Source organism: Pygocentrus nattereri, chromosome 5, assembly GCF_015220715.1.
Source record: "Pygocentrus nattereri isolate fPygNat1 chromosome 5, fPygNat1.pri, whole genome shotgun sequence".
Taxonomy (NCBI): domain Eukaryota; kingdom Metazoa; phylum Chordata; class Actinopteri; order Characiformes; family Serrasalmidae; genus Pygocentrus; species Pygocentrus nattereri.
This window is the reverse complement of record NC_051215.1, coordinates 24,201,193-24,224,702: the sequence shown is the minus strand read 5'-3', so window position 1 is coordinate 24,224,702 and position 23,510 is coordinate 24,201,193. Positions and strand designations below refer to the sequence as shown.

General features: G+C 39.5%; 2 protein-coding genes across 6 annotated transcripts in view; one reads left to right on the top strand and one right to left on the bottom strand.

Moving 5' to 3' along the window:
• Window positions 1-19,228, bottom strand: znf451 (zinc finger protein 451). Of its 4 annotated transcripts, XM_017694126.1 has the most exons (14): window positions 19,173-19,228; window positions 17,655-17,734; window positions 16,899-16,973; window positions 16,078-16,191; window positions 15,879-15,993; window positions 12,739-12,889; window positions 10,716-10,842; window positions 10,228-10,387; window positions 8,144-8,291; window positions 6,550-8,048; window positions 4,874-4,960; window positions 3,296-3,373; window positions 3,173-3,204; window positions 1-150 (listed from the first exon to the last, which is right to left on the bottom strand). In XM_017694126.1, the coding sequence occupies exons 2-13, from the start codon at window positions 17,706-17,708 to the stop codon at window positions 3,191-3,193; spliced, it is 2,622 nt and encodes an 873-aa protein (XP_017549615.1). In that variant the 5' UTR covers window positions 17,709-17,734; window positions 19,173-19,228; the 3' UTR covers window positions 1-150; window positions 3,173-3,190. The 4 variants fall into 4 exon arrangements, with proteins under 4 accessions (XP_017549615.1, XP_017549611.1, XP_017549614.1 ...); XM_017694122.1 differs by lacking the exon at window positions 3,173-3,204; XM_017694125.2 differs by lacking the exon at window positions 3,173-3,204 and having other exon boundaries at window positions 4,883-4,960; window positions 19,173-19,226.
• Window positions 19,229-23,110: 3,882 nt separating this feature from the next.
• The window catches only part of dst (dystonin), a 273,589-nt gene continuing 273,189 nt past the window's right edge, over window positions 23,111-23,510 (top strand). Inside the window, exon 1 of one of the 2 annotated variants that reach the window (XM_037538377.1) lies at window positions 23,111-23,482. In XM_037538377.1, coding sequence (XP_037394274.1) covers window positions 23,302-23,482 — 181 coding nt within the window. In that variant the 5' untranslated portion in view covers window positions 23,111-23,301. The remainder of the gene's footprint in view (window positions 23,483-23,510) is intronic. The other variant, XM_037538378.1, reaches the window with a different exon arrangement.

Here is a 23,510-nt window from a genome sequence, read left to right as displayed (position 1 = left end):
TAAACATCCAGAGCTCTTAGGTTCTCTTTATTTAAAGTTTATAACACATTCACAAAGACTTTTTACAGAATCATATAGAAGATGAAAAGAAACGATCAGGTCAGGCTCGTCAGAAGTCCTGCAGGCTTCTTTTCAGTGCTTCTTCCATGTCTGTAAAAATGAAGAGATTTAGATAAATCATTTCAGTTTACTGGTGTTTTGAACATATAAACACACACACTTACAAAAAGGATGGATGAAAGGTCTTCAGGGGTTCTTCAGTAAAGGATCAGCATCAGTGAATAATTCGGCTCTGAATATTCTGTCTTTCAGGAGTTGGGCTCGGCCCCTTAGTTCCAGTGAAAGGAACTCAATGCTTCAGCATCAAGAGATTTTGGGCAATGTCATGCTCCCAACTTTGTGGGAACAGTTTGGGGACGGCCCCTTCCTGTTCCAACATGACTGTGCACCAGTGCACAAAGCAAGGTCCATAAAGACATGGATGAGCGAGTTTGGTGTGGAAGAACTTGACTGGCCTGCACAGAGTCCTGACCTCAACCTGATAGAACACATTTGGGGTGATTTAGAGTGGAGGTCTGTGAGCCAGGCCTTCTCGTCCAACATCAGTGTCTCACCTAACAAATGCACTTCTGGGATAACGGTCAAAAATTCCCATAAACACACTCCTAACCCTTGTGGAAAGCCTTCCCAAAAGAGTTGAAGCTGTTATAGCTGCAAAAGGTGGGCTGACATCATATTAAACCCTATGGATTAAGAATGGAATACTTTTGGCAATATAGTATATCAACCAGCAATCCAGCTCCAAAATCACCCAAACCCCACTGGCTACTGTTATATTAAATCTTTTAGCCTTTATATTATAAACAAAGGGTTAAAAATAGCGACATGATTCACACACTAGAACACTCAGAGGGACCTGCCATCTCTAACCAGAGTGAGAGAAACTAACTTCACACAACCCAGAAATACAGCTCCAAACAGCCATAACCACTGTAAAACCTGCCATTAGCTCCCTGCTTTAGCCTACGTTTGGCAACAAAGGGGTTAAACATTATGCAGTAATGGCAGAGCTGGTTCTCTGGTAAAAGGCATCTGTACGCGTCCCTCCCACACCCTCCATGTTACAAATGGCCTCTTGACATCATATCTGGAGCTGAGAGTGCCAGACTGCGGCTCTGCAGCTTCACCTGACACTTCTCAGAACGCCCGACTCGAACGCCCGACTCGAACGCCCGACTCAAACGCCCGACTCAAACGCCCGACTCAAACGCCCGACTCAAACGCCCGACTCAAACGCCCGACTCAAACGCCCGACTCAAACGCCCGACTCAAACGCCCGACTCAAACGCCCGACTCAAACGCCCGACTCAAACGCCCGACTCAAACGCCCGACTTGGTAATTAACCGATGAGTTCAATCAGGGGAGCTGGAAGGAAACTAATCTGTGCAGTTCAGAAACAAACAGGACTGAGGTCAGGAAATACTGGTCTAAACCAAACTGCAACCTTTACACCACCAGAGCCGCAAGTACTTTCAGTTTCAATCCAGTTTAAGATGAATCATCATGCTTTGTGTCTCATTCACCATCACGGTGCACATAAACTAGAGCTCGAAAGTTTGGAATCACTTATATTGATTATTGCTTTGTTATTTTATTCAATACAATAATTTATACATCGTAGACTGAGAGGGGTTTTAAGAGGGCTTTGTTTAAAGAATTTTTTGAAGGACACCAAAGCTACTTAATGTTTATATTGTGACTATTTATTTATAGTAATATTTTGATAAATTACCTGCCTGTGATTAAATCCCCTTGTTTCAAATATGAGCGTGTGTGTGACAACAGTGATTTCAAACTTTTGAATGTCACAGTATATACAGTCTTATATAAAAGTTGGGCTTCCCTGGTTAAATCATGTTGTGCTGATTTTCTAAGTGAACACATCCTCCACAGAGAACACACTTCTGCACACTTTAATGCACAGTTACTGTTTAATCTGCTGAATTTAGCATATTGGGTAATAATAAAACCGTGCTAGTTGTGACACATTTTATATTTTATTATTTTTCCCCAACATGTGTGGACATTTTAATGCACAATTACAAAATAACAGCAATTAATAAAATGTCCAGATGTGTCTTCTCTGTAGAAGATGTGTTCACTTAGGCTGCATTCACACAGCAGGTAAAAATGGCCCAAATCTGATTTTTTTTTGTTTGGCTGTTCACATTATGTTTTAAATGTGATCTGTATGCGACTTCAGTCTGAACAGAGCAGCTCCTAAACTGACCCACATGACCAAAAGAACAGAGCTTCATGTGGCTTGTCCAGAGGTAAACAATCACAACTGCCAACGAACGCCAGTCACTCCCGGAGGATTCAGCTTCACTGACTGACAGCTGGGCTCATCACCCAGAATGTGTTCGAGCTTGCTGTGAAAGGGCGTGGTCACTTTTTTAGTTTGTGATTCTTTAAACTTTGCTTGAAGTCTTATAACAATTTAACGCAGCAGCCTTGTTCTCCTATGGCGACGTTCGGGCCATTCCTTTCAAAATCTCTTCAAAAACGAGTCTCTTCTATTTTTCTATTTTCATTTTTTTGGTACAGAAACATCAGCCTAAACGTTTCTGAGGCTCAGCAGCGCAAAATTATGATGAACATCGAGTTGGATTTACGTAAAAGTCGCATGAATTCCGATCTGGCTGTTCAGACTCAGTCGCACTTCCACAGATCGGATATGGATCGGATTTCAGTACCACATATAAAAGGGTCTCAAATCGGAATTGAAAATGTCAGATTCAGTGTGTTTATCCGTTCACAGTGACGCACAAACACACATCTGTATCACATATGAAGAAGAAGATCGGATTTGGGCCACTTTTACCTGCTGTGTGAACAAAGCCATATTTTCACTTAAATTAACTATAATGCGAAATTTGGCTGAGAGGGTTTAAACTTCTGCACATGACTGTAAGCTCTTTGGTGAAGGGGTTAAACACTGCCTTTCACTACAAAACATTACAGTGTGCTACGTCTGTGGTCACACCAGTGCCGTTAAACAGAAAGACTTCAACACTGAACCATGTAGACTACCTGAAAGTGTTCATCACCCAAACCGCTGTTTATCCCCCCAACAGCCCATCGTGAGTTTAACAAGCTGATTCAACATACCTATACTGGTATCACTTTTCATGCATGCAAAGCTAGTAAAACAAAAAAGTTAATGAATGAAAATTCTCACCATAAACATTCAGGACTGATTAGGCAATTAAGAACGTAGGCAGTCTGACTCACCTCGATCAAATTCTGTTGGCTTCTTCGCCTCCTCTGCACTTAAAGCCAAGGCCAGTTTCACCTCCTCATCAAAGTCATCTTCAGGAGATAAAAGTCTTTTATAAGTACAGGGTGAGTCAAAAGACACAGGACATGTTTTATTTTATTTTATATTTTATTATCGACTTTTATCTCTGGGGTCATCTCAAACAAGTTGTGTATGCTGAGAAAATCTGCAACAAACACCACCTTCAGCACCGCATCGTGGAGGCTTGTGACAGAATAAAAAAATAAAATAAAATAAAATCGTGTCCTGTGATTTTTGTCTCACCCTGTATTTCCCAGTGGTGGTTAGTAACTAAGTAAATGTAATTAGTTTTTTTTCTTGTATCTTTACTTTACTGAAGTTTTTCCATTTTGGGCGACTCCACTACATTTCAAAGTCAAATCTCTGACTTTTTCCTCCTACATTTTGTGAAATCTGTTGTTCCTTTTGGTTTCTGTGTGTATAAAAACGTAACATGTCAAAATGAAAGAAGCACAAAGCAAGAACACCAATCAGGGCACAGCGGTCACTTTGTTTTGAGCTTGTTTTGACCTGTTGGTCATACCGACCCAGTGCAGCACACGGTTCAACATCAGCGCAGCAGCGTAAAGTTTTGGGAGTCTATTCAACATAAACGATGAACTAACCTAACTTTGTGTAAATAGACCAAAATATAGAAATATGTCCACATATGCAGTCGTGACTGACGCGGCTTTTTTCTGAATTTATACAAACACCATTTCATTTTATAGTAAATTAGTTTGGGCTGGTTTATGTTTATGAACAGAGACCTACAGATCAACATAGTAAAGGAGCTCATTTGTGATCCTGAGTTTAAAGCCAACTTAAACTTGGAACTAAGTTGTAAATAAATCTTAAACTGAAACTTTGCTTGTCTGTAAAAAGTGATTTCAGAGCCACTCGGTTCTCCCTGATGGAAACTGTTTACCTTCAGTGTTTTGTGCTTATGATCATTTTAATAGACGTCAGCGTCACTAATTAATGACCTTCTATTAAAAGACTGGTTTACCAAGAGAGACGCTGGAGGATTTTCACTTAAAATGAGTTCATGAAGCGAGTCTTGTTACAAACATGATAACAGGACATCAGAGCCATAATTAATCTTTTAGTACTTTTTGCACTTTTTGCACGCCCCACTTTTCAGTTTTTTATTTCTAAAAAAAGTTTAAAATATCCAACAAATTTCGTTCCACTTCACGATTGTGTCCCACTTGTTGTTGACTCTTCACAAAAAATGTCAATTTCATATCTTTATGTTTGAAGCCTGAAATGTGGCAAAAGGTTGAAAAGTTCAAGGGGGCTGAATACTTTTGCAACCCACTGTATATGGAGAATGTTGAGAGGCAAAACAGTCCCCAAAGAAAACTACTCTTTCACCGTTAATCAACACCACGCATGAGTTGGTTAGTTTCTGCACAGTGAAACATTTCACATCAAACCACTCTGGATAACTTTATTCACATCTTTCAATTCTGAAAAATCTATGAAAATTGAAAGAAAAAAAAAATCTTGTAAACTCATGTCAGATTTACCATGGTTACCTTTGCAATCCTCAGGGTCTTCTTTAGAAACATCAATGCTTGAAGCAATGGCACTCTTTACCTCCTGAAACTCCTCAGCTGGAATAAGAAGAAAAATAATCTGAATAATCAATAAGTTGTCAACAGTCACCTCATAAGACATTTAATTCTGTGATGCTACAGCACAACTAATGCAAGTTCTTGGTTTTATAAACAGTAGAAAAAAGTCTAAAGGTTTACACAAAGCGTGATTTGTGCAATTTGTTTAGACATCTATAAATTACATGTGAACGTGTACAAGTGATACATCGCACACCAAATGCAATTCTTCAGAATGCGATATTTTATTCACTCTTTGTTTGGTTTTTGTGAGCTTTCACAGGCAAGATAAACTAACCTGACCAATCAACTGCACTCTCTGGCACTGCCCAGTTGACAGATTAGATGTGCCCCAGCTAGGAATGTCCTCAGGGTCCTCTTACTCAGGTAACAATTTGGAAAATAACCTGTTTCACACTTAAACCGGAACATTTCATCCAGTGATTGTCAAGCTTTACTCTGAGCTTGTGGCTGCTCAGCTTTGCCCTTTGCCTTCTTCCGTGAAGCCATTTGAAACAACCCGTTTCGCCTGATAAATGAGAGCAGAGTCGTGTTTTTTTCCCAGGACAAAAGCCGTTTGTATTTCTAAAGCCTGACGCTCTGGTGTCAGGATCCTAAAATGCATGCTGCACCACAGAAGTTGCATTTTGTAGGCATGATATCTGCTCTCAACAGAGGCTGTTTAACCAGCTCTGCTACTAGAATTGTCTAATATATGTTTGGTACAATAAATGAGGTATTAAAGCACACACTTTAAAATTATGGTTCTTCAAGGGTTCTTTAGTAAAGACAATGGCTCTATATAGAACCATGAACACTCAAAGAGCACTTTGTGTAATTAAAGTTTTCTTCGCATTGTGAAAAGGTTCTTCAGATTGATGAAAAACGTGCTGTAGATGGTGCTATATAGAACCTTTTTGAAAAGGATTCTTGCAACATTGCAATAGTAGAACACTTTCTGGTGCTATATATGTAGAATCACTTTGGGTAACCGAATGTTCTCCTCATTCAGCGGCTCACGACTACTCGGCAACGACACCATGTGCTTGGCAGAATACTTTTTTTGTTTTTTTTATTATTAAAAATAAATTATTTTCTGAAAAAGTGTGTGTTTTATCATAGGTTACGTTGGCCCATTTTTAAAAAAGCAATAAGCCACTTGAGACGCTTCGCGTCGTGCCTAAGAACACCCCTCCCTGTGATAAAATCGCAGTAATGCACGGCCTCTCGTGGCTTACTGCTTCATTAGATAACCATCACAATGTTGGTCTGAAAAATCATAATTAAATAATTTCCCCAAATTGTTCAGCCCTACAGTGGAAACCATAAAACCTGTTCACTCATCACATTTCAAGATGGCTTGTACTCAATTCTGACACCAATTCAGAATTTCTTTTTAAGGCAAAACTTCACGCATTGTTTTTTAGTGAAGAGGTCAAGTGATGTGAAAAGGTAATTGAGGTTTTGTTTTCATTCTGCATGTCACTATGTAAAAGTAAAGTCATGTTTTTACACGGCCATGATTCTATTTTAAACTCCTCTAACATAACGGCCTTTAACTCTTTAATCGAGAGACTGTCGAGACTCACCGTTCCTGTCAGAGATTTCCTCTGCCTTCATAACCTTGGGCAGGGTGACCACCTTCTCTGTGCCATTGGTTCTAGAGGACACACAGGGCTCCAGTAAGCAGTGATGCTCATGGTAGTGCGAGTGGAAACTGGGAACATCCCTGTGGCTCTTGGAGCATGACATGCAGACAACGTCAAAGCTCTTGTCCTTTCCCGGGGCCTTGTGCTTCAAGTACATGTGTGTTTTCATCTCAGCGTAGGAACAGACCTTCACCGTGCATCGATGACAGACATAAATGCATTTGTCTTCGCTGGCCAGCTGCTTCATGCACCTTGTGAAAGTGGACTTTTTCTCATCATTGCCTTTTTGGAAGCTCATGCAGGGACAGAGCTGGGCAACGCTTTTGCTTGTCGTTGGCATCTCCACAGAGCTATCCGGGATCGGATCAGATCCATTCTCCATCTTGTCCAAGCAGTAGTAATCCTTGCTGTGCAGACTAACGTAGTGCTCCTGAAACTCCTGCTCGGACTCATACAGCATGCTGTCGCAGAGTCCACAAAAGTAGCGAAGGAGCAGCTGGCCGTCATGCTCGTTGGCACAGTGCCGGCGGAGAGTGGACTCTTTGAAAAACTTTTGGGGGCAGTGGCCGCAAGCAAACCGCTGGAAGCTGTGGCTGTTTACATCACTGCAGTGCTTGTGGACCACTGCTTCGGAGTCAAACAGGTCCTCACACATTCGGCACAGCCACCGTTCCTCACGTTTCCGAGGGCGAACATGAGAATTAACAATCGGCCTGCTCTCTGCAGCGCTAGTGGATGGTTTCGGGGAAGGACCGGCTGAGATCTTTTCTACTGCATCCTCTCTTTCTTCATAATACCTATGACCCTGGTGGGCAACCCCAACGTGAGACAGGATATCTTCCATCCTCGGCATTTCTATTTTGCACAGCCTGCAGAAGAACAGGAAATTGGACAGATGAGCGCCGCCGTGAAATCTGCTCATGTGCAAACGAGCAACGGACGACTCGCTCATCAGCTTGCCACAGACGGCACACTTGTGGAAGATTTGATTGGCTGCTAGAAGATGCTTGTTGGTCTGATCCTCCTCCAGGAACCGCAGGCCACACTCACAGAACCAGGCAAGGTTTAAAGTCCTCTCGCAGTCCGCTTGAGAACTTGAGCCAGAGAGCCTCTGACGCTTGGCAGGAGACTCGTTTTTCCCTCTCCTATCTCGATGTGATGAATCTTCGGTTGCACCAACACGTTTAGAAAGGTGACTGCTGGCGTCCTTGACGCCGTGTCGGATTTCACAGTAGTTGCTGTAGCACAAAAGCGCTTTCTCCATACTGCCAATCATCTCCACCTCGTGCTGCGTCTGCACTCTATGCTCCTCTATCAGCCTCCGGCGGAGGAAGGTTTTGGCGCAGGAGGAGCACTGGCCCAAAACTGTCATTTGCTTCATGATCTGAGTCACAGTTTGATCAGCTTCAGCAATAGCACAGCCATGTCTGCAGTGCACACTGGGAGCAGAAAAAGTAAACATTTAGTTTGTGAATTAAATGTAAACCTGAATATACATATTAAAATTAATATTAATAAAATAAAAATGACTTGCTTAAAGTGTGCCTTGGCTTCCATGTGCGAGGTAAGCACCTTTGAACAAGCTGTGCATTTGACATTGAAGGCAACATCCTTACATAAAGCTATGAGCCGGGCCTTTACATATCGTGGAACTGGAATCGGCACTGCTGATGATTTCACATCTGCCAAAAATATTTAGAAAATGAGGGCACATGTTGGCTCTGAAAACTGTAAATGTTCATTTATTCTCTCTATTAGGGCTCAACAATTTAACACATATTAAAAATCACGATTTGAATAAAGGAGGTTTTTTTTTTTTTTTTTTTTTTAAATCGCAAGAGATGCAATTTTAAGTTTTTCTTAGGATCATTATTAATAATAAGAACTAGCAACGCACAATGATGTCGGAACCGTAACAGTATCAGAATTTTATTTGCCCTTTTCTGTATTTTGTTTTTTTCCCTAAAATAAAATGCAGGGACAGAGTTTTATGCACCAAAATATTTTTATGTACAGTTGTAATTCATTTTCACTTGTCCAGTTTTCAATCTCTCTTCATCCCTTATTAAACAGACTCTGTGTAAATAAGCTCTGTTCTGGTTGGCTGCCTTGTACAGTATTTTGACCTCATTCAAAAGCACTGAGAGCTGAAACGCTATGTAGAACATCAATATAAGTTCAAAATGAACTCCACAAGGGTTGTTATTGCAGCTTAGTTTCCATATACGGACTTCACAGACTGGGAAGTGAACGGTACAATTTGAAACTTTAACAATTAGGGAAATTTGGGAAATATGATTTTCCATGATATGTACCATTATATAAATAAATAAACAAACAAACTTTATTTATTACTTATCCTTTAGATTATCCTTAACCTTTATTTAAGGTGTAATGATAAAGGAAAAAAACTACATCTTGTCATGAAATAAAAATCTTAAATTGATATATGCCAAAATTGTTGGCACCCATAGAAATTCTCAAGAGTGAAATCTAACTGAAGTATATTCCTATTCGTATTTTATGTTTTAAAGTTCACACAAGCGATTAGAAACGCTTAAATGGTCAGCCATGACTTCCTGTTTCACTGGGGAATATTCATGAGATGAAACAGCATCAGCAGTATATGAAGTGTATATGAAAAATACTGGATATTGGCTTTGGCCCAGAATGAGCATTATCCATGTATCATTATTGTGGTGTTATAAACTATTTAGAGTACAGACCCCATTAAAATATAAGCATAAACTGCCTGTATAGAAGTTTGACCAATCAGAAGCAACTTAATATCATGGCAGCAACAGAGCCACAACTGATAGTCACAGTCTGGCATTCCTTTTGCATTATGTGCAGTTTTGTACACTGTCCCACTGTTTCCACAGGATCAGCTTATTAACTGTTATAAACACTTCGAAGTCTCTATCGTTTAAGGCTTCTTTCATTCAGATTTTCAAATAGGTAATTATATCATTTTCCATTTTCATTGATTCCTCATAACTAGTTTTATTTATGGTTGATTAAGCTGTTTCGGTTGTAAAAGTAATTTTACTTGAATTTTTTCATGTAGGAACAAGACACTACTGTGCAATATCCTCATTTGCAATACCATAGATGCTACATTCTTTTATATCCACACTTTATCTTATTTATAATTGCAATTTAAATAGTTTTATAGCTAAACTTTCATTTAACTTTTTAATAACTTTAAATTATGTAGTCTTTTCTTTCAATATCTTGCATTTCATATTTTACAATAGCATATATTTTTGCTTTATTCCTAGTTGAATCTTTTTTTTGTTTGTTTGTTTATGCACCATTAGGATTGCTACCCAATTTCGTTGTACCCCATGCAATGACAAAGAATCTTGCGTCTTGTATCTTAAATCTGGTTTGTAATTATGGTTAATAAATGTCTGATACTATGTAGACCATCAATACAGACCCGGAGCGTAACGTAAAGAAAATTAATGCGATTAATGCAATTTTGGTTAAAAAAAAATCCTTAATTAGACATTCCCCAAATCATTCAGCCTCACTCTCAATATACAGTTCAGCAGAATGGATTTATACAGCATCATGTATTGAGTAGCTTTTACAGAGTACAGAATCATCACTGACCACTTAGAGAGATGGACTGAGTGAAGTGGTTTCTGGCTGCCATATGCTGGAGACACTCGTCTCTGATATTGAAGAGGAGGTAGCAGGCAGGACAAGCAAAGCACACAATCAGCTGGCAGGTCTGAGAGCTGACATGGCCCCTGGCATCTGAGGAGGACAACTGCAAAAACAATCACAACAGCTTTAGGTCAGAGGCCATGATGTCCTATACAACCCTGTGAAGAAATGCACAATACAGCTTTTCACACTCCAGACCTACGCAAACAGGAAGAGGATGAGCCCAAACAAAGTCGGCCATTCTCATCCGAACAATGTACGACATCCTTTAAAAAAAAATAAAAATTCTAGGTCATCAATAATCGGATAATAAATAAATGATTTTTAATAGCCTGACCGCAGTCTGGGTCCTGTCCCTGTTAAAACTTTATCTTTAACGTGAAAAATGCATTATGCACACAGTCTAAAGTTTAAAGTTTAAAAATGGAAACCTTTGAGTCCATGTGTGTCCTCCATGACTCTTTGGTGTCAAAGTGCTGACCACAGGCCACACAGGCATAGACAGGTGTGGAGTGGCCTTTCAGCATGATGGTGGGGTCACACGGAGAGTGGTCAAATCTGTACATTCAACACAAACAGGAAAGCTGAGCTTGTGGACATTTGATCTCTGCACAAAATATTGTGTGTCGGCCTGGGCCGGTAAGAGAATGCTCAAAAAACAATGATTAAAAGTATATATTAAAAAAAATGTTTTTTTCATTTTCCTTCACTTTGCCATCTATTTGACATTTTTGTACTAGTAATTGTGCTGTTCTTTCTTACTTACTAGAATAATTACAGTTTCACTGCCAAATTAAGCAGGACAGTAAACTATAACCACAACTTTTAGTAAACTGTGCTGATATTCAGCTCACTACATCTGCTGGTACTTCCAATATCACTGACAATGTGTCTAAAGCACCAGCAGATTAACTTATAAAGATAACAGCAACAACAACAAACATTAACAATAAAAGTAATAAACAGGCCAGTTTCTTCCAGTTTAGGACAATCCCTGGGTTAAAATAATTTCTTAATGCTTCAGATCTGGAAAAAAAAGTCATTCGTTCCTTTTTGACAGACCACACTACTCCAGTTTTAGCATCCTTTAACTGACTGATATAAAATGGCATTGATGGTGTAGTAAGCCCTGAATGGTCATGCACCTGCAAGGAAAACCTCGTATTTCCATTTTTGTCGTTTCTCAGTTTCTGACATAATTTGAAAACGGCTCTTGTCCTTTACATAGTGTGTAAATTTCATGATGAATGAACCAAAATAAACAGCCCAAAATGACATGGAAAAATGTCTGGTTCCCTTGACTTACATTAAAAGTAAAGTAGGTCTTTTCCTTTTCCTGTAACGTCACCATTTTGGAGATACAAGATTTTCAGCAATATGTTGAGGGCGCATACATATAAAGCATGTCCACAAGATCTTTTATGGTCTGCTTCCCTATCACTTTTAACTGTTCCACGATCATGTCTTAAACAAAAAGGGGATCTTTTGCTTTCACCACACCAAGACTTTGGAATGGTCTCCCAAGTGACATTAGGCTCCACCTGTGACTGGTTTTACAACCAAGCTTAAAACACATCATCAATTAGCATTCAGCAGCCAATGAACTGGAGACTGAGGATTGTATACTATTGTGTGAATGTATAGTGGAAATCCCTTTTTGTGTGTTACTGTAAAGCACTTCGGCTTTTAATGTGCTATATAAACCAAACTTACTTACTTACCTGGTAATTTTATGATGGTTTCTAACACTTAATCTTCAATTCCTATTCAATTCGTCATCTTTAATTTGGCCACAAACCTCTTCTGAATCTAGTAAGAATGGTCCACGTCTGTAGCCGCTAAGATCAGTCTGACTGAACGACAGCTGAAGACATGACACTGTTTTCTAATCTAGTTCTGAAGCTGTTGTCTGACATCTGAAATCTGAAACTGGCCTGAAGAAGTCCTAAAATGTACACTGCAACATGGGCAGCTGTTTTGTAGGCTTGGTATCCACCTGCAGTGTGTTAAGCCAGCGCAGCTCAGTTGCATTTCTACAAAAATCTCATCTATTATAGATACAATAAATGCAGGAAACCACACGATAAAACATGTTTCTAATGCTGTTATAATCGTGTGTCGGAACACTAGAGTCTTGCTGTGGTTTGCATGAAATAAACACATTTTAAACCAAGGTAAAAGAGTTTTTACCATTGCTCGGAGGCTGTTACTGCAGTAACTCTCACCAGTCACCAGCCACAGGCCTATTAATGTGCCTTCCTGAATTCAGGGAAGCATATGGTGTCGCTTACCAAACCACAAAAAAGACCTTTACAAATATATACAAATATATAAAAATTCTACTCGGTTTTCTTTGGCCGTATTACTCCAAACCCAAACAACTCGGAGGTAAGTGCACCACTGCTCAGTAGTGTATATCCAATTATAAATCCCAGACACAGACAAAACACTGACCTTTTAAGGTGGCCCTCGAGGAGAGGGACATTGTCATAAACCCTGCCACAGTTAACCACAGGGCAGGTTTGAGGGGAGGACTTGAACGAGGAAGCAAGAGCAGATCTGCGCCTCCAGCTTGTGCCAGTGTGGAGGACGCCAGGCTTTAATCCTGAGGAACATTAGAAGTCTTTTAATCTACATGACCACAGCAGACATGAAGAAAGTAGAATTACCAGGATAATACAACTTATTTCATGTACTCTTATACGGTTTTTCCACCAGGCAGTGCAGTACGGTCCAGAGATAAATCTAAGATCATACACTGTGTCATAATGTTGTCATGAGTGATGCTGCTGCATATATTTAATAATAAACATTGCTTTTCCTCTTTTCCGGAGGATGGGTTCCCCTTTTGAGTCTTGGTTTCTCTCAAGGTTTCTTCCTCTTGCTCTTAGGGAGTTTTCCTGTCACTGTCACACCATTGGCGATGCTCTTGGGGGACTGCCAAGTATGAAAAAGCATCCATGGTGAATTTAACTACCAGAACGTATAAGCAGAGCTAGTAATAGTGTACATGATCAACAGTGTCTGTGTTTACATGCAAAGATTTTTGCCAATCCAATTAAATACATGCTGATTATAAATTCAGACTGAGGTGTTTATTCTCACTCTACTCAATAAACTGATTGAAAATCTCTGTTTATATGCTCACAACAACTATCATCCAAAATTACAAATATGCAAATATGTGTAGATAACCACTTAGCGAACATCACGTAAGTCCAGTCAGAGTGAGAAGAGCTGCACTGAGTTTTCACCTGGAGTGCTTTGCTTTTTTTTTTTTTTTTTTTTAAATAAGTGGCACTATCCATTATTTACAGGATTACCCAACTCGTTCAACTGGATGGTAATTGTATTCCGAATGGCCTATACCGAATCGGACTAGTATATTCCGATTCAAGTGTATACACGGACGTGTTCTATTGCGACTGAGCTATAAATTGGATTATTAATAGATTACCAGACTGCATGTAAACGTGGCTACTGCTGAACAGACTACTTAGAACACCGACATCGTCTTAGGCCAATCAGATGATGGTCACCAAATATAAATAAATCAGAACTTGAAGCTCCTTTACTGTTGCTTCTGCTGTTTGTGTTTACTGTTAATGCTGGATTCCTGTGAGAAGTCATGTGTCATGTTTAGCATTTCTTTTGTATTGCTGTTACCTGTGAAGCCTTTATCTTAAAAAGCAAGAGAGCAGTAATGAGGTTGTATCATCAACCACGTGGAACACACAGAGCAGTCTGCTACCTTAACCCAGTCCGAAGAGAAATATGGACTCAATGTGAAATATCACTTTTTTTTTTTTAAAACACTCTCAGGCGACAGAAGGATAGCAGCAAGAGTGAAAGGGAAGGTTTACAAGACAGTAGTGCGTCCTGCTATGATGTATGGTTTGGAGACTGTGGCTCTGTCTAAAAGACAGGAGGCTGAGCTGGAGGTGGCGGAGATGAAGATGCTGAGATTTTCGTTGGGAGTGACAAGGATGGACAAGATTAGAAATGAGCAGATCAGAGGGACAGTGAAGGTGGAGCAGTTTGGAGATAAAGCCAGAGAGGCCAGGTTGAGATGGTTTGGACATGTGTTGAGGAGGAATAGTGGATATATTGGGCAAAGAATGTTGGAGATGGAGCTGCCGGGTAGAAGGAGAAGAGGTAGACCTCAGAGAAGGTTTATGGATGTAGTGAAGGTGGACATGGAGATGGTTAGTGTGAAAGTAGAGGAGGCAATGGATAGGGCAAGATGGAGGCAGATGATGCGCTGTGGCGACCCCTAAAAGGAGCAGCTGAAAGAAGAAGAAGATAAAACTCTCTCAGGCCATATGCCAGAATAAACGACTTCAACAATATCTGTAAGCGATGGTAATTATCAGACTCGCTCGAGTGCTTGGATCACATGCCAGGTACCGAGGGTTTTTACTGAACTGGGAAAATCTGCTTTTAGTTACAGCTGGGTTACTCTCTAACCACCTCCACTCGTTTTACCTAATTTTCACTATTATTGTTTTATTTTCATTATTGTATTATATTTGTTTTTTATTATTGTTGTTCATATTTTTAAATTTAGATGACTTATTATTTTAGTCATTTTAATAACTTTCTAGTTTACTTTTTGATCTTATTTCCCTTTTATTTTGATTTGATTGTATTAGGGGCAGTCATGGGCTGGAGGTTAGGGACCCAGCCTCGTGACCGGAAGGTCGCCGGTTCGATCCCCAGAGCCGACAGTACATGACTGAGGTGTCCTTGAGCAAGACACCTAACCCCCCAACTGCTCCCCGGGCGCTGTGGATTGGGCTGCCCACTGCTCCGGGCAAGTGTGCTCACTGCCCCCTAGTGTGTGTGTGCTCACTAGTGTGTATGTGTTTCACTTCACGGATGGGTTAAATGCGGAGGTGAAATTTCCCCATTGTGGGACTAAAAAGGGTGACTTAAGCTTTTTCATTTTAGCTATGTTTCAATTATTGTTATATTTTCTATTGTACTTTTATTTTTGTTGATTTATTACTCACTTATTTTAATTATGATTATTATTTTAGCCATTTTAATTCATTTTTAGTTAACTTTTTGATCTTATTCCCCTTTTGATTTGATTGTATTAGCTTTTTCATTTTAGCTACGTTTCAATTATTGTTTTATATTTTCTATTGTACTTTTATGTAATTTTATTGTTAATGTCTCCTTTTTTATACTTATCTGTATTTGGACCTTTTTTTTTTATTAAACGAACTTTTATTATTTCATATGTTCTTACACACGATCAATCCGACAACTCTGCAACATTGTAAATGAGGGTCACCCTTAATGTTCTCCAAGGTTAAATAAAGGTTGACTGATTAAAGTGTTTTAAAGTATTGTATTGACATGGCATATAAACAGCTTTATCTGCCTTTTAACAAGGTCACAGTGATTTCTGCACACAAGCTTTCACGGTTTTGTCATGCACTCAGACACAGCTACTTGAACAGAGAGAGGATAGTTCTGATTCAGATCTGCAACCGTACTGCACTGTGGAAAACTCTTATTATTCACACAGCAACACATTCTCTACAAACTTTCCACAGTATACTTTTGCTATGTGAAGTAAAATCAACCTGGCATTTTCAGCCAGATGTCCACACAGCGTTTGGCATCATTACTCTCCCCACCGCTGCAGTGGCTGACTGCCAACTCCTGACGGCCGTGAGCTTGCAGCGAAATCATCTTCTCCTAAACAGCAAATACAAGCTCAACACACGCACATCAAACCAAGCGCAGAACCTCCTTAGAGACAGTGAGGGGGAAAAAACAAACCTTAAAGGCTTTGCACTTTTCTGCCCGTTCCTGTTTCTCTGCAGCAACTTGACGAGCCAGTCTGTCCAAGGTGGATGCAGCATGGGCTTTCTGTTTGTCAACCTGATCCTCAATCTAAATTTTCCATTTCATGTGTAAAAAGCAAATAAAAACAATAATTAGCACATGTGCAGGTATTCCAATATGATACATGCCAATCCAATTAAATACATTCCGAATATAGATTCAGATTGAGATAGAGCACCACTTAGTGTAGACATTACCATGACAATGAGGATCACTGAGTCCAGTCAGAGTGAGATGAGCAGCAGTGAGCAGTGCTTGTGTTTATAACTGCTTTAAAATGATGTCAGACTCAGGAAAACGTCCTTCACATGTACTTATTAAAGAAGGCAGAGAGGAATACGTAGTGTTCTAAGACACATAAGCTGGATGTCCATCCCACCGCAGCCTTTTAAAGATCAGAGTATAAACTTCTTCTGCTCCGCCACGTTGAACAGTATCAACTTTCTCTATGACGCGACGCACATGCAGAAGGGACTTAATCAGATTCAGGCGTTTACACAGTTTTTATTCTTCTATTTAACTCATTATTTACAGGATTACCCACCACGTCCAATCGGATAGAAACTGTATTCCAACAGGCTTCAATTGGACTGGTCTATTCCGATTAAGGTGTTTACATGGACGTACTCTATTCCGATTGAGCTATTAGTCAGATTATTAACAGATTATTAGGTTGCATGTAAACATGGCTACTGCTGAACAGACTACTTGTATCAGCAATGTCATCTTTGGTCAGTCACAATCAGAATCCTCACCGTACAAACACCTGCATCGTCTTCTCCATCACTCAGGAGGTCTATGCACTCCAGGACTGGTCGGAGGGGACCTTCCTGAAATGCATGGAACACTTTTATGGGCGCGTCTCAGCCGCACAGTTCCCAAGACCAGCATATTTATCTGACTCAAAATGTTTGCAACAGAATAAGACGCCACAATGATTTTTCAAAAAACTACTGATTAAATGTTTAAGATGTATAGAAAGTCATTCAGAGTGGTTTGATGCTGCTTTCTGAATCAGAACTGTTCACAATGATGGTGACGGGAACCAGACATCTATTGAATCTAATGCATCTAAAAGCTCCATCACAAAGTCATTACATGAAATTGTTATACACCACATGATATCTGAGTCAGTTTTATGATCATGTTGAGAATAGGTTCTCACTTAAATCATATAATACACTCAGGATGGAGACTGAGGCCATTGTGAGGAAATACAGTCTCAGAACAAAATCGATTTTCAGATTTGCCACTATTTGACCATTATTAACATTACATGAGACACGTTTAGGTTCACGGGTGGTTTTGGACGGTAAATAAAAATCTCTATATTTGCGTTGTAGTCATGGTGACCCCTGGTTCCTATCACCACCACTGTAAAGGAATCTGAGTCTCTACAATGAACCATTTCACAACAAACCACTCTGAATCATTCCGTTTACAGCTCAACCACTGAATTATGCAGAAATTTTGAAAAATCTGTGGAATTCCCCTTTCTGGGTTCTACTTACTGATACAAACTCAACATCGTCCTCCTCATCTTCGATGTCTCCAGACGTAGACATTGCTAGCAAGTTAATCTGGCTCGGACCTTTAAACAAAGAATAAGTCTAAAGTTCAAGCAGCAAACTTCAGCAGTGAATAGGAAACATGGAAAATAAATAAAGACTAAGTGTGGCAAAAACAACTTTTTAAATTTACGATACACAATATACATCATGGTATTATATTGGAGCATTCAAAATAGAGCATATAGTACAGGTAATATGCACGGTGTGCTCAAAAGAGTGACATAATTTATCACAATGATGATAAAATATTGTCATATTTCCCACACCCAATGAAAATAATCCACAAAGTCAACGTTCTTACTGTAAAAGTAATCCAGGAAGAAAATGATGGTTTAAAAGTACCCCTAATTAATTTTAAAAATAGTTTTAAAGTTTGGTGCAACATGATTAATGGATATAGCTTCATTTAAGTTCAAGCTTAACCCTTGTTGGTGTAGCCCACCCTCGATATGCAAATCACTCATTTAACCCACTATAACTGGAACCTTCGATTTACTCCTTGAATTTAGTTTAAATTAATGATGCCACAGGATTAAATTTCATCTAGATTTACAGTAAAAGTAATCCAGGGTTAATATGATGGTTAAAATGTAATCCTTTTATTTTTTAAAAAACTAGGTTTAAAGTTTGATCCATTCAATCAATCAATCAATCAATCAACCTTTATTTAATCTCAAAGAACACTGAGGGACCCTCATTTACAGTGTTGCCGAGTCCATACAGAGCAAAAGACTGATGAGTAAAAACATCACATAATAAAAGTATATTTAATAAATACGTTTTAAAAGACTCAAATCAGGCAAGCATAAAAAAGTGAAACATTGATAATAAAAATACATAAAAATACGTAATTTTTTTTTTTAAAAAGAACTAAAACAGCTAAAAGGTTAACAAAATCAGATCAAAACTAAATAATATCAAAAGAAGTAAAACAAAATGATAAAAAGGGCTAAGATAATAATAAAATCATAATTAAAATAAGAATAAGAAAAATAAATAACAAATAAATATGAAAAAGAGGAAAATAAGACACTAAAGGTAAAATAAATCAGGTAAAACAGCTGCAAAAACCTGATAAACCTTTATTTAATTCAAGTTTTTTGGTAGAACCCACCCTCGATGTAACACAGACCTAAATATGTAAACGTGGCTCTTTTCTATAATAATTGCTCCTTTTTAGTGGCAAAAACCTGCTTTTATTGGACAAACGCTGCTCGTTTAAGCTCACATTACATTCTGGTCGCCCAGTAACTTGGCTGGCTAACGTTAGCGACGAGGCTAACTTAACTCTCCTATATTACCGCCTTACTGGCACAAACAACTGTTTTCTCACCTTCAGCAGCGCCACACAAATACACAGAAAGCTTGGGCAGCTTAAAGGAAGCGGAATCGTTTTCAACTGACAAAGAAAAATGGAAAAAGAACTGAAATTAAACTACAGCAACTAGAAAAACATACCTGCCCTGTCTGTAGCTAGCCGAGTGATGCTAACGCCCGTTACAACGGCTTTCAAAATAAAAGCCTCGTCCTGTTGCTCATGCAGAATCACATTTAATTAATTAGTTAAAACTGACTAAATTATCATTTTAATAAACGGCAGATAAACACAGATTTATGTGAAATCCTGTTAGATTTTGAGCCGTGTTTGATTTTTGTAAGTGAGGCTTATATTATACAATTTCCTGTAGTCTGGGGAGGTGATCCAGTTTTAGACTCACTGTTGGAAAAGATGGTTCTTTAACCTCTTATTCTCCAGGGTATATTTTGGTTTGTCCATCTGAATTTATGTGCCCAAATCTTAAGACAAATTATTTGGTAACTCCATGAAATAAATGTACATTTTTATTTTATTTATTTATTTGTAAAAGCTCCCCTCAAATGAGCAGAACGTGTGTTTTATGATCTACACATATCATTATTCGCTTCTGATTTACTGCTGAAGCCAAAAATCTCAGACGCTCTTTGTGTTATTTTAGAAAAATCACTTTTACAAGGCAGATCACTGAAGAGACGCCGTCTGTTTATAGCCCAGATTTGGGGAAAAATGGGTCGACTTTCAGTAGAAAAAAAAACACTGAGTTCAGCTTCTTTTATTATAAGACTTTAAAATGACATCACCAACTATTGGACTGGACAGAAGAATCACAGCCTCAAACAACATCCACCTTCTGAATGTAGCTTATGAAATATGAAAGTTATGAAGAATATGATGAAGTACGTTTCGGAACCCCGGAGGTCTCAAGGAGCTTAAGAGGCTATGGATTCTTTAATAAAGATAATGGTTATATATATATAGAACCAGGAACACTCAGGGAACCATTTGCAAGCTTGAATGATCCTCTGCTCTGCATGGTGAGACGGTTTTTCAAATGGATGGAGAATGCGCTGCATGTTGTGTTTACTCAGTGACACACAGGGAACACTGGAAAATATGCAAAAAATACATAAGACGTTTTTCAGTAGAAAGATACCAACACAGCATTTTGGTTTCCAACCAAGCAAGCGTGCAGAGAATCACTGGATGTTTAAGTGCTATTCGATTTTGGAGCAATTTAGTACTACCCCAATTCCAAAGAAGTTGGGACTGTGTAAAACATAAATAAAAACAGAATATAATGATTTGCAAATCCTTTTCAAACTATATTCACTTGAATACACTACAAAGACAAGATATTTAATGTTCAAACGGATAAACTTTATTGTTTTTTGCAAATATTCACTCATTTTGAATTTGATGCCTGCAACGCGTTCCAAAGAAGTTGGGATGGGGCAACAAAAGGATACTTGGGAAAGTTGAGGAATGCTCAAATGTTTGGAACATTCCACAGGTGAACAGATTAATTGGAAACTAACTAAAATTTAGTGTCCTGATTGGGTATAAAGGGAGCATCCCTGAAAGGCTCAGTCATTCACAAGCAAGGACGGGGCGAGGTTCACCACTTTGTGAACAACTGCATGAGCAAATAGTCCAACAGTTTAAGAACAACGTTACTCAACATGCAACTGCAAGGAATTTAGGGATTTCATCATCTGCAGTCCATAAAATCATCAAAACATTCAGAGAATCTGGAGAAATCTCTGCAAGTAAGCGGCAAGGCAGAAAACCAACATTGAATCCCCGTGACCTTCGATCCCTCAGGCGGCACTGCATTAAAAACATTCTTCATTATTAAAAATCATTCTGTAACGGATGATGATCCTGAGCCCACATGGGCTCAGGAACACTTCAGAAAACCACCGTCAGTGAACACAGTTTGTTGCTCCATTTACAAGTGCCAGTTCAAGTTAAAACTCTGCCATGAAAAGCAAAAGCCACATATCAACAACACCCAGAAACGCCACCGGCTTTTTTGAGATGGACTGATGCAAAGTGGAAAAGTGTCCTGTGGTGTGATGAGTCCACATTTCAAACTGTTTTTGGAAATCATGGACGTCGTGTCCTCCGGACCAAAGAGGAAAAGGACTGTCCGGATTGTTATCAGTACAAAGTTCAAAAGCCAGCATCTCTGATGGTGTGGGGGTGTGTTAGTGCTCATGTGTGACATGGTGTCTATGCAGAATACAGTTCTCGTAATAAATTAGTAAGTAAAATTGGAAGCTAGCCCAGTTGGTATTTATATTGTACAATTAAAATGATCATCAGAGAAAATGTAAGCAAAGCTCTGCAATGCTCACATGTATTTTAGAATTCAGAACCATCACCCAACTGTGTTTGCAAACTGTGGAATTAGACCTCCCCATTTAACCCATCCATGCATTGAAGCACACACACTAGGGGGCAGTGAACACATTTGCTCGGAGCAGTGGGCAGCCCTATCCAAGGCGCCTGGGGAGCAATTGGAGTTGGGTGTCTTGCTCAAGGGCACTGCAGTCATGGACTGTCAGCCAAGGGGATTGAACCAGCAACCTTACGATAAGCACTGAGACTCGAGTGAGTGATGCCACACAGGGGAGGGACGAGGCAAGTAACAGCAGTCAGAGAAGTAAGTGAGTCAGAGGGAAGTTACTTCACATGATGTGATCTAAAAAGAAAAAACTGACAAATATTATTTAAATATGACCGAATTGTACTTTATTTGGTTTGACATTCAGTTGTCGACTGTATGAGATGTTGATATTCCTATTAGACTACTTCAGTAAACAGTATAAGGAACTGAATCATGATGCAAGTTAGACATTGTGATGTTCTGGACCTTTGCTTGAGGAAGGTTTCTCTATCTGGACCTTATTAAATTTTAATTAAATACCCCGGCTCTAGACGGTGGCTTTTCCTTTTTTATGTTGAAGCAGCAGCTTAAATTTGGTGGCGCTGCAGCACTGCTCAGAAGACATAGAAGAATCTGTGGTTGCTGCCAGTGCCGGCTGACATTTCATACTGGAAGAAGTTTGAGCACCAAATTCTGACAAATAGAGGATCAGACGTATTACTTAGCACAAAAAAGCAAAAGCGAGGGTGAATCCTCATTGTGAAAGAAGTTAAAACATGAAGAAGTTAAACTGGTTTGGGACAAGCGATGGCAGAAAACCAGAGTAGGTTCTACTACACGCTTGGAAAGGGAGTGGTGAGGGAGGGGGACTCACCACTAGATGCCACTACATCTTACACGCTGCAACTTTAAAAGGGATTTTTAAAATGTATTTCTGCATAATTAAACCACTGAGATGTAAACAAAGTCATTGAGTGATTTGATATGAAACGCTTAATTGTAAAACTTACCAACAGATTTACTTACAGTGGTGGTGACTGGAACCAGGGGTCGCCATGACTACTACACAGATATTGCCATTTTATTCCTTTAAATCTACATGCACATTCTGATTATGTGACATAGTCATAGAAAAAAAAAACTGGGGAACTATTTTGGCTTATAAAGCACATATGTCTCCACCACAAAGGCTAAAACCTTCCTATAACTATCACGTCTCCGGCATCAAGCAGTGGATTCATAACCATTTCATGTCACAACTCTCTGTGAGGGAGTATTTAGAGGTGGATGTCTGGTTCCTGTTACCACCACTGTGAACAATACTGAGTTGATATGTTTCCCTAGAACGGATCATTTCACAGCAAACCACTCTGAATGACCCTGTTTGCATCTTAATGATTTAATTATGCAAACCTTTTGAAAAATGTGTGAAGCACTTCACATAAAAGCAATTAAAATATGCTGAAATTTAAAAAAAATGGGTGGAATCCCCCTTTAGGATACCTAATATTAATAGCTGTCGTGTTTCCCTGTGACACATCCATGACTGCACACCTCTGTGTGTGTGTGTGTGTGTGTGTGTGTGTGTGTGTGTTGCCCTAAGCTGAGGCTTGGAGACCGCAGTGTGTCTGTGCGGAGCTGATGCCTTTAAATATCCTCCTCTCTGCAGCTTTGCTGAGCTCAGATGCAGTCAGATGCTCGCTGTAAAAACAGGGTCTGATGCTGCTGAGTCATGGGTTGTTGTCTCACATCATTGAAATCAATAGACCTCCAGATACAGTCTGTATATGATTCCCCTTCTACGGGCTTCAGCATGGACTCTTAGCCCATAGATAAGGAGACCCGGCGCCTGTGTGCAGGTGGGGCTGCCCTACATCGCGATGATCGCTGCGGCGTTTCTGGTTCTGCTGAGACCCCTCAGCCTCCAGTGCGTCCTGCTGCTCCTGCTGCTCCTGCTGGGGACCGTGGCCACCATCCTGTTCCTCTGCTGCTGGCATCGGAGGCTTCGTCATGAGAAAATTCCCATAAAATCAGTGCTGGCGAGGCGTTCGAGGAGCCGTGGTGAGTAGCCAAACGCATATGTGTGCTT